This window comes from Ctenocephalides felis, unplaced genomic scaffold, assembly GCF_003426905.1.
Source record: "Ctenocephalides felis isolate EL2017-DRISC unplaced genomic scaffold, ASM342690v1 CF-g0.4_SCAFFOLD_01170, whole genome shotgun sequence".
In the NCBI taxonomy this organism is placed as follows: Eukaryota; Metazoa; Arthropoda; class Insecta; order Siphonaptera; family Pulicidae; genus Ctenocephalides; species Ctenocephalides felis.
In genome coordinates, this window is record NW_020537324.1 from 43993617 (window position 1) to 44009295 (window position 15679).

Here is a 15679-nt window from a genome sequence, read left to right on the forward strand (position 1 = left end):
CACTAGTTGGATTTTGATTTACGTGTTCTCAAAAACATAAGAGATTGTTTGTGAATATCAAATATAGAATATGATTAGAACTATTTTCAGTGATCCATGAGAAGTTTTAATGTATTCAAAGTACTAACAGATCTGATGTAATTAGTACATACTTCCAATTGTGACGTAGCTATTTTCAATGTGATTCATATTCGGCTATATTTATAAATGAAATCAGATATCAGTATTCAAATTATTTATTTAAATTCAAAGCCTTAAAACTTAAAAAATCACATATTAGAAAAATACAATAAATAAACAGATTAAGGCAAAAAATGAATGTCAGTTTCTAAAGTTTACTTGAACATATAAGTTTATTAAGCTTCTTCCTGGTAATACTGCAAACAATACTGCAATTGCTGTAGGCAAAATATGTTACCGTATTTATTCGCACATAATATATAGAATTCATTTATATTTAAATTTTGAAATATAAAGTAAGGTATTTGAAATAAGAACAACTCAAATGCAAAATATGAATTAACAATACATTTTGTGCATAACAAATACATATTTTAATTAAAATATTTCTTTCACGTTCATTGTTAGTTTATACATTATCGAATAATAAGCTTATTTTCGTGGGTAAACATTATTCTCTAAATGGAGTAGGAACATCATTTATTAATAATATTTTTTAAATTATATTCTTAAATTTCTGTCAATAGTGTCTAGGTATATTTCTTTTGAAAAGAGGTAACGTTGCGTTTAATGCATTAATCCTTTTTTTGTTATGATAACTTTTGTCATGAATTACAACGAGCAGAAATATTCATACCGAAATTCACAAATGAATTTAATCTGTTTTTTCCAAAGCCCGAAATTCCCTAAATTAACTTAGTTAACACCTGTTAACACCTTAGTTTGCAAAATGAAAATCTATCAGTGATCAATCATTTAAGAAAAATGAATGAAATTTCGTTCGATATCCTTCGACACCCAATATACAATTACTGTCAAGCAAAAAACAAAGCCAAATAAGTCACTAACTTATTGTTAGTGTTTAAAAAAATATTTTTTTATTGTATTTTTTGTAATATTGTTATATTATTTCATATTATTATTATTATATTATATTTAATAATTTTGAAGTATTTTATTTATTTTTTTCTATATAATGCAATAAATTGTTAAAACTATAAAAAAAAACTATAATAATTTCACAAAAGTCACTTTTTTAGGTCAATCAGCTTTTGCGGCCTCTTTTATTGCTGCCTAATTTAAGTGTGGCCTCTGATGGCAAAAAGGTTCCCCACCTCTGACCTATGGTGTTTATTTAAACCAGCTTAAAATCAACCGTCAAATGTTGTGGTAAGGCTATGTTACGTTTCAGTTTCCATATAAAATACTACTGAATACTGTCAAACGTCTTTTGCGCATAAAATGCAACTTCACTCGTATGTTGTCAATCTATATCTCAAATATCCAGATATGAAAACATCGTTTTCTTTTACAGTTGTGCGTTTTCTATGTTAGATTTTCTATCTAAAACGCTCGACTGCACAGCAACCACATAGGAATTGGCAGTTTTTAGTACCACTTTATACGAAAACTGCTATACAACATAGCCTAGCCATAACATTGATCTATTTTACTGTGCAATCGGCTAGTACGATATAGATCGTACGATAAGTTTGAAATCTTACAACTCGAACCGGAATGTCAAACGGACAAAATGAGCGTTGAAATTTCTGTTGAAAACTCGTTTCTAATGTTCAGCAAGCAAGGTATTACATTGTTCATCAAACAGAATATTGGCTCATTTTAGGCAAATAATAATAGAATCGAGTAAATTCTGGATATCGTAAAATTCAGTGCGTGCTCTACAATAGGCATTTGAGGAGTCCTAAAATGACAGTTAATAGTGACAATTTATTCGAATTTTTAGTATTAAGTATAAAGTATTCCCGAGATTTCAACAAGAAGTTCATATTTTTTTGAGAATTACTATATTTGCTATGTTTTTCTTTTTTACATATGATCTCATGTTCACCTCAGATAACTACAATCGTTGACGAATCTCGTAAGTTGGATGTAAAGGTTAGAAAACGACATTGATATTTTTGTATGAGTTTGAACGATAATTTCTATACTCATTATGACTGTTTTGCTTGCTTTTTAGATTTTTATAATACTGTCGTATTACAGTTACCCTAACAGGATCTGTACATTATTGTGTACAGTTTGTACACGTGTACACTGTACGTTTCCGCATTTTTCTTGCGTTTTTATAGTTTTTTTCTTCTTTGGGTGTTTTCCCGTTTTATTTGATTTTCGCTGTATTTCATTATTCTGCACCAAATCTCGAAACTCTGGATGTAACTTTTGTCTATATACATAGATGTATAAATATGCATATGCGTATACGTTTGTATGTATTTCTATTTATATATATGTAATCATATATAAATAGAAATATATATGTACTCTTCTTTAATCTGCGTATATGGTTATAATGAGTAGAAAGTTAAAAGTGTTCTAAACAAATATTGTAATACGAAACATTAAGAATTTTTACGCATAATATTCTGAAACACTTTTTAATATATACGCTACACAGATAGAGAATTCTAAGGTTGACGTCATAGTTTCTTTTAGCCATTACATCAGCGCTCGTATAGTTTACGCGATCGTTAATAGTACGACGCGGACAAATTTCGGCGGTGATGTCGCGTGTCGTGTAAGACAGGGGCGGTCGACCTTGTTGATTGCTTCATCCACTTTTCAAACGTATAAAAACCACATTTGATTACGTACGAAAACGTATTAAATTTGCTGTCACAAAAATTATTTATTGCAAAAATACAATAACATATAATTAACTAAAATACGATTCCATTGAAAACTAAAGTACTACTGAGCTTATTCTTTAAACAAAACAGCGACTGGCCGGCAAATGCATCATTGAATTTGCTCGCTTCAATGTGACTTTGAAATCGTAGATAACATCATTTTACGACATGTTCAATGTCATTGTATAGTGCAATACAATAGAGGACTTAGTACAATGTAGTGCGTATGATTCACTAAGAATCTACGTTATTACATTACGAACAATACATTCATAATATTTATTTAAAATTATTACGAATGGGTGTCATACCCCTTACAATATATAAACATTAGTTTTTTTGTTTGGCTTTGAAACATATCCTAGAAATGTTCATTTGCAGCCAAAAATAGTCGAAATAAAAACACGCTATATGTGTCTCATCAGCCAGCAAGTTAATAAGTTTAAACTAGGAAAAAGGGTTTCATTGTTAATTTGATAACCATGAAACTACAACCAAACTAACTGCATAATTTTTTATTTGCTGTATCATATCACAAGATCCAATTTGACTTTTTGAGCAATTATATTGTGAAAACCAAGTTATAGCTCAAGAAATAACGCGTATTAAACAACTATCTGACTATGTTAAGTAAAAATCTCAGCCAAATCATTATTTTAGAAATGTTATTTTTGCAGTTTTTAACCTGTTTCTCTTTATCTTATAGGCGGGGTAAACAGGTCCAATGTTAGATTTTAGTTTAAAGCGATTTTAAGAAATAACATACGTTATTCAATCGATGCAAAATATACATTTCCCGCGTACATTTTTTACTGACTTCGAAATCATACTGTATTCAACCTTGATGTTGTATATCAACAAAAAAATACTTTTTTTTACTATTTTTTATTGTTTACGCCTCTGTAAGGGTAAAGGTTCAGTTGATATATATATATATATATATATAGTTAAATATTATGTCGAAAGGTGTAAATAAATAGTTCTTTATTTATATTTCTTTTATTTCGACGATTGGCTACAAATTAACACTCAAGAATATGTCTCAACATCGAACAAAAAATTTTAAAGATTATATTCATATATATATATATATGTATATATATATATATATATATATATCAATAAAAAGCATAACATCAATAAAAAACATGAATTTCTTTCAAAAATTTATTTTAAATCCATACGTTTCGGCTATAATCCTAGCCTTCATTCAGTGGAAACTAAAAATAAAATTAAAAACTAAAACAATTGAATTGGAGTGAAAAAAATGAATTTTTTCTTTTCACTCCAATTCAATTGTTTTAGTTTTTAATTTTATTTTTAGTTTCCACTGAATGAAGGCTAGGATTATAGCCGAAACGTATGGGTTTAAAATAAATTTTTGAAAGAAATTCATGTTTTTTAATGATGTTATATCCGATTATTAGACTTTGTTAATACATATGTCAACATCAAATTCAGAATCATACAAAATATATATATTAAATGGTAGAGTCTTGGATTTGTGTGTGATATGTGATTTAGATTATATATATATATATATATATATATATATATTATATAATTAACTACTAAATCATATATATATATATATATATATATATATATATATATAAACATGACTATGACGCAATTGAAGCATGACGTAATGTACATTTACACTAGTGATGTGCCGACTCGAAAATTTCCTGATTCGAGTGATTCGAATCAGAAAAAAACCTGATTCGAATCATGATTCGAATCAATTCGAATCAAGTTCATATATGAACAATTATAATTTAAGAGAAGAAATAATATCATTTTAATAATTTTATAAGTGAAATAATTAATTTAGTAAGCAATTAATTCCAAAAAGTGCAGAGATGAATACATTTATACTATATATATAATAATAAACTAGCTACAAATATAACTAATCTTTCAAGTGAATTTACAGTAAAATATAACCAAACACTTCTCTATCACTAAAGCGTATAAAACAATATTCTTAATCTTACGTTGAACGAATGCATGTGTATATTATTGATTGTTTAGATCTAATCTAAACAGGGAGCTGAATCTAACGTCTTACGAACGACTTAAAATTCAATCCACTACTGTAAAGATTGATATTATTTCATTTGTGTGAATTTGCCATTACTTGCATAATTAAAATATAATAATTTTGTATGTGTATAAAACTCGTTGTGTAGTTTATTTTGATAATAATTAAAATCTAAATCGCTTATTTATTATCTAAATGAGTTTTTGATATTTCATGAACAAATTTGCTCTCAGCGCTTAGTCAAAAATAAACAAACACTCAAGACCCATACGCACTGCATCTCCATAAGTCGATACGCTAAACACGGACACATGTTTCGAACTCAAGTCGGCATGATTCAGTTTGAGTCATATGAACTCGGATAAATTCATACCGACTTGAAGTCGGGATAAGTCGGTTTGAGTCATAGGAACTCGAATCAATTCATAACGACTTGAAGTCGGGATAAGTCGGTTTGAGTCATAGGAACTCGAATCAATTCATAACGACTTGAAGTCGGGATAAGTCGGTTTGAGTCATAGGAACTCGGATGAATTCATATCGACTTGAATGCGGTTAAAGTCATATAAATTGGAGTCGGGTGATACATTTAAGCGTATTAAAGGCGGGTGACTCGCATGATTTAATTCAAGATTTATTTTTTATATTTATTATTATTATTTTTTATATTTATTATTATTATTATTATAATATTGAATTAAATTAAAACATTTTTTTATATTTATGAAAATTTGTGTTCACACATGTTTTATCACAGTAAATATTTCGCGGCTTGATACGAGTTGATTCGAATCAATTAAAATCTGATTCGAATCAAGTCGTTAAAGGCTTGATTCGAATGATTCGAATCACTTGATTCGACTTGGCACATCACTAATTTACACCATGTTGAATAAATTTTGTCTATATATATACATACACACACACACACACATATATATATATATATATATATATATCCAGCTCTTTGCTTATAACGGGTGCGCCATCTAAATTTTTTTTCCAACTAGTGTATATTTCGTACTACTGATGACGCATGGCTAGCCGAGGCAACCGTTTGAATGAAATTATCTCATTATGCTTTCAAATAAAAAAAGAAATGGGAAAATGTTCAGTAGTTTTCTCGATAGCATTTTCAAAAGAAAGTTAATAGACGGACCATAATATATATAATAACAGTTGTAATTGCTTTAATGTAATGTAATAATATAATAGTTTATCTAAATTTATTTTAGTAAAGTATTGTTTAAATTTCTGTCTAAATTGTTGTTTATTTTAAAAACTTGTAGATACATTTAATTTTAATTTAATTTAATTTGAAACTTCAGGCTAGACAAGAAATCAAAGGATTTAATCCTGGCTGAAAATAATGCTCGAATGTATGAGAGCAGATGTTCAGAACTCAATGGTAAATACAACACGGCTATATTAGAACGAAAAAAGGCAACGGATGATTGCAAGGTACATAATGGCATTCTGGATTATAGAACGCGATAACATATTGAGTAAATATGATTGGGTATTAATGTTATTTTACTATTTTTAAGGAATTAGAGAAAGAGTTGAACAAGCTCAGGAGACAATTAGAAGAACTTCGCAAAAATCTAGAGGAAGAAACATTAGCTCGTGTAGATGTCGAAAATAATTTGCAGAGTTTGAAGGAGGAACTTGCTTTCAAAGATCAGGTTCTTATAAATACCCTTATCATATTTCCGTTTGAATGGAGACAAATTTGTAGTAAATATTTATTATTTTTACTTTTGCTATTTTAACACTCCTATAGGTCTATCAGCAAGAACTCACAGAAACTCGCAAGCGACGTCAAGTTGAATTAAGTGAAATTGATGGTCGTCTTGCGGAACAATATGAAGCAAAAATGCAAGAGACAATGCAGGAACTTCGCGATCAGTATGAGGGACAAATTAGTTCAAATCGCGCTGAAATTGAAGCCATATATGAACAAAAGGTAAACATTTCTGTCTGGTTTAATACTTTGAGGACGGGACGGTTTGTAGTAAACCGTACTAAAAACTGCCGCTTTAGTCATTTAAAATTGCCAACGCATATTTCAGGTACTCTAACTCAAATTATAGCACTCCAACTTGAATTCTGGACATCTGTTATACTTATATACACCTAAGTCTGTTTTTACACGGTCTTTTTGTACACGGTTTTGATATAACACGGTTTGAAAATTTCATATTTTTAATTTTTTTACACGATTTTATTCCATTTAGCACGATTTGAAATTTTATGTACTTAAATTTTTTTGTCAAATTTAATTTTTGCGAAGAATGTTCATATCACAAAAAAGTATTTATGAAAGAAAAAAGTCTGAAACCATCGATAGTATCGATAGTTTGCGAACACTAGCTTAAAGATTTAAGTAAATTCTCCTTTAGTGCGTACAAACAATTTTTACTGGTCAAAGCAAATGTGAATAGCACTAATTTAGGGGAATTATTATTAAAATAAACATGAATTCTTGTTCTTGAAAATTCTTGTTTTTCACTAATTTTAATAGGTTTTAGAGAGTAGGACAAATCACCCGTTTTTGTATAAGATCAATGTCCTTTTTTACACGTTTTTTTTTTACACGGCTTCTTCTGGAACCAATCTCCGTGTAAAAACAGACTTAGGTGTATACATATTATCCGCAGGATCGATAATGTTTATTTGTTCCTTAACTATTCAGTTTGGTTTATTTATATTATTAACATTGAGTTCCTTAGCTATCGACATGTATTTAGATGGGACACATAATGCGTACCTCGGCTCTAATAACTGCCTTCGCCAAATGCATATTTGAGTTCTTCAACCAATTTGATGATTGGCATAAAACGCATGTATGCGACGCTCGTCCTCAAGGTGTTAATAATTCATAGTGAAAAAAATTATTCTGAATGTAAAATTGCATTTTTGTGTTACAAAAAATTGTCTTTAATATGTTTTGTATACTTCTATATTTATCATGTTTAAGATTATACCTTCAGGGGAAAATTAAAAATAAAATGTAATAAATCTTGTTCTCTAAGGTGAAACTGAAAAATTGTATTCCAACATACACACCCACACATAAATATTTTTTGTTTGTTTAATATTCTTCTCAGATGATGGTACTGAGATAGATAGATGGGAGTTTTTCTATTAAAACATAATCTTGTATTAAAGTAATAAAATACTAAGTACATACTCATTATAAATACATATCATAAACTTATTTGCACTTTACTAATTTTAGATAAGATTTACTAATTCTTAATACTCATCCTCCTCAGATCAAAAATTTACAAGGCATGGCTACTCGCAACAGTGGTGCTGCTACAGCTGCAATTGAAGAACTAAGACTAGCCAGAACAAAGATCGATGGTTTATCCAGCCGCATTAATGAGTTGGAGGCTTCATACAATGCTGCTAATGTGTGTAGACTATTTAAGTATATTCACGTACCACTTAAATTTTATCATTAAGATACTGAGTTTCTGAGTAAATTCTAATCAAATATTTCTAACTAAAGCTTTATTTGTTCACTATTTTTAACTTCCCGAGGGAGAAGTTTGTTTTCATCAAAAAATCCGATTCGCTAATTTTGTTTTCTTGACGTTTCAAGCCATTCTGAATTGAATAAGACCAAATTTGGAAAAAGTATGCGTGTGTGTGAACGATTTTTTGCCGTAAATCGACGTTTTTTTAAAAACGGCTGGATCGATTTCAAAAATTTAAAAACCTCGACGTTTTTGCTCTAAATTCTGAATCAATTTTAAAAAATCAAAAACTGTTCGAAAGAAATTGGTTGGGAATGATACTAATTAGTTATAGGTAAAAATCTAACGGGCCGTTTTCTTGAAATTAACTATTGAAAATTTTTTTCGTCGGTATATATATATATATATATATATATATATATATATATATAGAGTGTGTGTGTGTGATTTAGTTGTTAATTTTGATGTTGAGATATATGAGTAAGTTCTTGTGGGGCGATACATCAAAAAATAAAAATCAAAGATTAATCTTTCCAAACTTTTCCACATTCAATTTAATGTCATCATCAGTGAATATTAACGTTGGTAGGTTACATCTAAAGATGTGTACACATCACTAGAAATTAGCACTAACATTTATACATCTAACTTGTCAACACCATGAATTGTTTATCATTTTTTGTATGATGTAAAAAGAAAAATGAAGAAATGAAGAAAAAAGAATGAAATGAAGAAAAAAAGTTTTATTTGTACGACTTGTGTACTTTGCATGCTCCGAGGCTTATGACATTAAATTGAATGTCGAAACGTTTAGAATTAAAGATTAATTTATAAATCTTTGCTTTTTATTCTTTGATGTATTGCCTCCCAAGAACTTACTCACATATATATATATATATATATATATATATTTGAAGTAAAAAAAATAAAAATATTAATTTAAGCTGTTATGGTAAGCAGTCAATATTTTACAGTATAATCACGAGATAGATGGCTGTTTTGACAGTGTACTAATTTTTTTACGATTTCATGAAAAATTTAACAAATTATCACTATATTTGTGCAACATGCGCCTTATAATTAGTTCATATTTAATCGCAGCAACGCATTAAAGAATTGGAAAAAATGCTGGAACACGAGCGTATGCGTCATTCTGATGATATGCGTGTATTAGAAGCAGAATTGACTCGTCTTCGCGAGGAAATGGCTAGGCAGTTGCAAGAATATCAAGATCTGATGGATATCAAGGTCAGCTTAGATATGGAAATTGCTGCTTATAGGAAGTTGTTAGAAGGAGAGGAAGCCAGGTCAGTATTATAAAACAATATGTACTGAAAAACTATAGATTGTCTGAAAGAGTTACTAACAAATTACAATTTGCAGTTAACACGATTTTATTAATACATTGATGTATTATAACACTTGGCATGCGAGCAACGTATTTTTACATTTTTTGTAGTCTCACTGGAGCGCGGGTCACGTAAAAATACGTATTTAGAATATTTGGTGTGGATACCTGCTAACCACTACAAATCTACTAAATACGAATAATTATATGCATGTGTATGACATTATATGCGTGGTGTTTGCATTTTTTTCACAAGTTATTATTGGTCTTTTGTTGAGTTATTTCGTCTTCAATCGAATTCCTAGCTCCAGAACGTACAAGTCGTGTTTTGTCAATTTGAGGCTTGTTTTTTTTTATTGTTGATTACAAATTGATAAAATGAGCCGTTGTGACAAAGATAGTGATGAAGAAATATGCGCTGACAGATTATCGGACTTTTCGTATGATAGTGTTCTGAAAGTCAAGAATTCTAAGAAAGTGACGATGATGATATTATTCCACGTTCTCGAGTCTTCGTCCGAAGCAAAATTCTGAAATAACTTCAAAAAGTGCGAAGTGAAACATGTTTCTTATGTAGCTTCTGCTGTGTTCCTCTTCACAGAGGATAATGCTTCGAATGGTACCATACTGTAAAAAACTATTAGTTATCGGTTCTACTTGTACAGGTAAAATAAAAAAAGCTGGTTCATAAAAACGAAGTAGTGTTCGATTTTCTGCGATCCTTTTGAATAACCAAATGTGGTATAAACCACATTATAAAGATCCGTAGCCTTTTATACCAAAAAGGACATAAAAACTTTTTAAAATTGATCCCTCATGGCAGGTCAAATAAATATTCTTATAATATTCTTGATTTGTATTTTCGCCGGCTTTGCGACACGAAAAAACGCCCGCTGCACGCGTAATTCGGCGGCGAAGTATGCCCGCATGCCAAGTGTTAAGTTTATGTTATTGTTCTTATAACATAATTTTTTTTGCTGTACTACCATCTATGTTTATAATGGAACATTTGTAAGAGTTGACGAACTTTATTCTATTTTATAAAATACAGTCCACACATAGGATATACAGATACATTTATATAGATATGGATATTTATATAGGTTTTAAGTCTATTTGTAATTTGATGGATTCTTAGAATTTAATATGTAATGATATTTACTGTGATACACAAAATCAATAATCTTCATAATTAATTTAAAATTACCATTATATTTTTATTATGAATAGATTGAACATCAGCCAACAATCAGGATCGGGAAAGTCTGAGGCCGGTCGCAGCACCCCCCTGATGTCACGTCGTCCTCCATCACGCCTAGGTGGAAAACGTAAACGCACTTTACTGGAAGAATCGCATGAAAGCAGTCTTAGTGAATTTACAGAGCATGCAACCTGCAAAGGAGATATTGAAATATCAAAAAGTGACACGGAAGGACGTTTTGTTAAACTTACAAATAAAGGGACCAAGGTAAAATACTAACTTTTGAACTCCACTTAATTTGCCTGCACTATGTTACATATTTATATAATAAATAACCTTGAAGATAAATTTCGAAATAATTCGTAGAAATTATTCAACAATTATTAAAGGAGATTTACGTTAATTGTGATTTGCTAATAAAGCATCATTTCTGAAGATATGAGCTTTCAAGCAAACTTAGTTTGACTAAAAATCAATTGATACTTGTTACATGGGAAGGAAGCACAGTAAATTCTATTTTTTTTATTATAAAATTTTTTAAAATAAAATACTGTTATTTTCTACATTCCTGTATGAATTGCGAGTGATGTATAAATGTTTTTTAATAGGAAGTTTCTCTTGGTGGCTGGCAAATTACCCGAAAAGCAGGTGATGCTGAAACTGTGTTCAAATTTCACCGTACTCTCAAACTTGAGCCTGGAGCAAGTACTACGGTTTGGTCATCCGATGAGGGACAAGACCATGAACCTCCCAGTAATATAGTTATGAAGGGACAAAAATGGTTTGTTGGTGATAACATTAATACATCATTGGCCAACAGTAATGGAGAGGTAATTAATCGCATACATATATTATTCATCTTTAGCAAACACTATTTGCATATTTAAAACTTTTTTATACAAATATTATGTTAAATATGTACACAATAAATTTTAATAATATTTTAATGAAAAATTTTAATAACTTAATAATTAAATTTAATTAATTGGAATAATTAAAATAATTTAATTTGGAATTGATAATTGGAAAGTCAATTGTTTTGAATAGGAAATGGCAACATCTGAACTTGTGCGAAATAAGTTGGCGAGTCGTTCTTCACGCATGCGAGATTCTGGATTTAGATCTCTTGGGTCTGAAGAACTTTATCATCAGCAGGTATTTATTATAAATTTATTTTTTAATTATCCACATTGTTGCGATTAGCTGTTGATCCAGTGTTTTGTGTAAAATAGATTTTGATATTTTAGCATATGAATTTATATCTTAGTAAATGAAGGGGCTGTTGATATATTCGTGTTTTAATTTTTCAGTCTTACAAATTGAAATATTAATCAATGTGTGCATGTGCCTAAGGATCCTTCTCGAAGTGATTCGATAAGTATGACGAATTTATATATTAGTTACCTGTTTGTACATGTATTAACAATTCATTTTGGTTTGGATATTTTTTTCATCACCGCTGGTCAGAGCACAGAGTTTGCAGTTTATATGCCTTGGGAATGCATGTTTTAATATGCAATGACACTACACATAATATATATATATATATATATATATATATATATATATATATATATATATATATATATATACCCAGACCTTGAAGTTAAGTCGACACAAAGTGATACATTTTACTTCATTCAGTTTCAATGTTCCTCTCTAGCACATTGAAGGTTGCCATATTTAACTTCCCGAAGAAGTTTGTTTTTATCAAAAAATCTGATTTATAATTTTGTTTTCTCGACGTTTCAAGACATTCTGAATCGAATGAGATCAAATTTGGAAGTGTGTGTGTGTGAACTGATTTTTTACCTTACATCGACATTTTCTCAAAAATTCAATTCACACATTCGATGTATTTCGATGAGGACTATCGTTTGTTCAATTCAATGAAACTTTTTATGTTGATAGACATCATGGTATTAAAGAACATACTAAAATATTACGGCCTTTCAAGTCGTAGAATTTTAAAAATGTATCAAAATTCAAAAAAATATGATTTGAAAGCCATTTTTTTAAACTAGCGGAAAAATAAGTTTACAAAACATATCTAGTTGTGTAAAAAATGTTACCATTAAATTAAATCATTAAATAATGTCGAGGACTGTGAATATTATATACGCAATCGTGCAGTTGAAAATTTTATTTAAATAGCTAAATCTCAATTTTGGTTGACACATTTCGGGAAGTTCCTTAAGGCAAAATGCTACTTTCAACTAGCTAGGTAATTGGGTTTTTACTTTTTTATTCGAATTTTTTCAATAATTAAATTATCAAGTATTTTATCATCTTACAATCCTGATAAAATGCCCCAATTTTTGATGAAATTTGCACATAACACTTTAGTGGTTTTTTTTTTAAGGGGAGGGCTGTTCAAAGTCGAAAATTGTGAAATTTTTAGATTCATAGTTCAACAATAAGTCTTAATTCTTGAAAACGTGGGGCAATTGTATTTTATTTTACTGTGATCCTAGAAGTGTTACGCACGGTTACGGTTCCAAAATTTAAATATACAAAATTAAAACAAATTCAAAGTATTAAAAGAAAAACTGAAAAATGGTTGTAATGGCTCATGATTCTCGAAGAATGGGAGATTTTTTTTTTCAGTATAGTTAAGGACAATATTTTAACCCCGTTTCGACTTGACGTCAAGGTCTGGGACACCCTCAAGTTAATCGATGTGGATAATAAAATATCATTCATATTAAACATAAATTAAAAAATTATAATCATTTTTACTAAACGTTTTGAATCACCATAACCCTTATACATCCTTGTATTATAAGGTCTAAGCATATCATGGTAATATTATTTTTTTTTTTTTCAAAATAAATATTTATTATGAATTTATTGAATGAATCAAACTTGTTATATGAATGAAAGACCCAAGATTTTATAAATACAGGTATGTTAAATAATCATTGGTAATGCGAACACCATTAAACGAAATTTATTATGGAAATAGGTTTTAATATAATAATGTGATTAAAATACCGGTTTTCATTGTTTATGAAGGGCATAAAATTACCTGTTACTTGCAAAGTATCTGAAAAGATAAGTTAGAAATGTATACTGTCTAGATATAACTACTCCCAAAAGCCACCGATTCTCAGAATTTAGATCGTTGAATTCTTGAAATTCAACATTTCGTCTCCTTTAAAACAATTCATATATCATATACATTATAAATTATCTACTTGATGATAATAAAAAATAAAATAAAACATCATATACTTGGAAAATAGTGAGATAAAATAATTTCAAATATTATCAGAATATCAATAAAAAACTGTTTATCTGATAATAATGTAATAATAATATAGTAAGATATATAAATTCACAATACTACACATCGTTAATACATCTAATCTTCGACATAATAAATGAAAAAAAAAAACTTGATTTATATATATAAAATTTGCGTTCGCGGTTTGAGAGTGGGTAGGGCCACCCGCTGCCCGCAATTATAGAACTGCCCGAATAACCAATAGAGCTGCTCGTTCCGCATAAAGCGTGCTTCTTCCGCATTAATTGTTCAAAAAAATCATTTTGTTAAAACTTTGTGATGATTTATGTTAATGCATTCCGAAATGCAAATCTTAAATTGGTCAACCACATGTGACTTATCTAATAAACCAATAATTCTGCTAATTCTACGTAATCAGAAACTTATCGTGGAGAAATATATAGTTGGTATCGCCAATTTTTCTCTTAACTTACAAGCTCCAGAATTATTCTGAACTAAGATTTCAACTTATAAACATTTGAATTTAAACTATCAGTTATACACGATTTTAAAATATTAAAGTTGAATTGGTGATTTCACTATATGTTAGCTTATTTTTTGGCTTCTATTGCACTTCAATCAAATCAAAATGTTTGTTATAAATGCATGCTTTGAGCATGTTGAATAATCTATAAAGTTTTAGCACATTATATACATAGGAGAACGTTTTAAGTCATTCTGAAAATATGATCTAATATTTTTATGTTAGATTTTATATTAACCTGTATTTCAAAAAAAAAAAATTGCGTTACCCCAGGGTTATGATATCACAACTAGTTGCCACACTGAACTTGTTATGTACCAGTTTCTTTAAATTCTTACAAAGGTAGATAATTGCACTCTATCCATGGTAAAAATTAATTCTATTTAAAATTTGCAGACAAATATTTATGAAATCAACATATTTTACTACTTCTGTTAAAAAGTCATGCAACGCATTATAACATACATTTCCGTTACAATATATATATATATATATATATATATATATATATATATACACACATATATATATATATATATATATATATATATCTATATATATATATATATATATATATATATATATATATATATATCTACTTCTAAATGTATTTGAAAAAATAAGAGCATGATCTTCATATATTAATATATGCAAAGGGAAATAACAAGTACATTGATTTTTTCTTCTGACTGAATCCATTTACAGAAGTTTGTCATCAATGTGATTCAAATTATATTAACATGTTTTTTTTCTTAACAATACTATTATATATTTTATAACAATAAATTACCTCTACTAACAATGCTACTGTTCGATAGTTATCTATAATCATTCTGTTCTGCTTTATAAATCTTATTGTTTGGCATTATTGTTCTTTTTGCTTTTTGTGAAATTATTCTAATTCTTACTATAATTTCAGGAAGATCCGCAGGCTGCCCAAGAGAAATGCCGAATAATGTAAAACTTGTACTACAAGATGTCTATCACAAAATTATACAGC

The 15679-nt window shown here is 28.9% G+C and overlaps 1 protein-coding gene across 2 annotated transcripts in view; it reads left to right on the plus strand.

Moving 5' to 3' along the window:
* The window catches only part of LOC113365827 (lamin-C-like), a 23900-nt gene extending 8221 nt beyond the window's left edge, over positions 1-15679 (plus strand). Inside the window, exons 2-11 of one of the 2 annotated variants that reach the window (XM_026607374.1) lie at positions 6204-6336; positions 6423-6560; positions 6659-6841; positions 8154-8294; positions 9462-9667; positions 10939-11176; positions 11518-11739; positions 11957-12064; positions 12220-12287; positions 15599-15679. In XM_026607374.1, coding sequence (XP_026463159.1) covers positions 6204-6336; positions 6423-6560; positions 6659-6841; positions 8154-8294; positions 9462-9667; positions 10939-11176; positions 11518-11739; positions 11957-12064; positions 12220-12240 — 1390 coding nt within the window. In that variant the 3' untranslated portion in view covers positions 12241-12287; positions 15599-15679. The remainder of the gene's footprint in view (positions 1-6203; positions 6337-6422; positions 6561-6658; positions 6842-8153; positions 8295-9461; positions 9668-10938; positions 11177-11517; positions 11740-11956; positions 12065-12219; positions 12288-15598) is intronic. The other variant, XM_026607373.1, reaches the window with a different exon arrangement.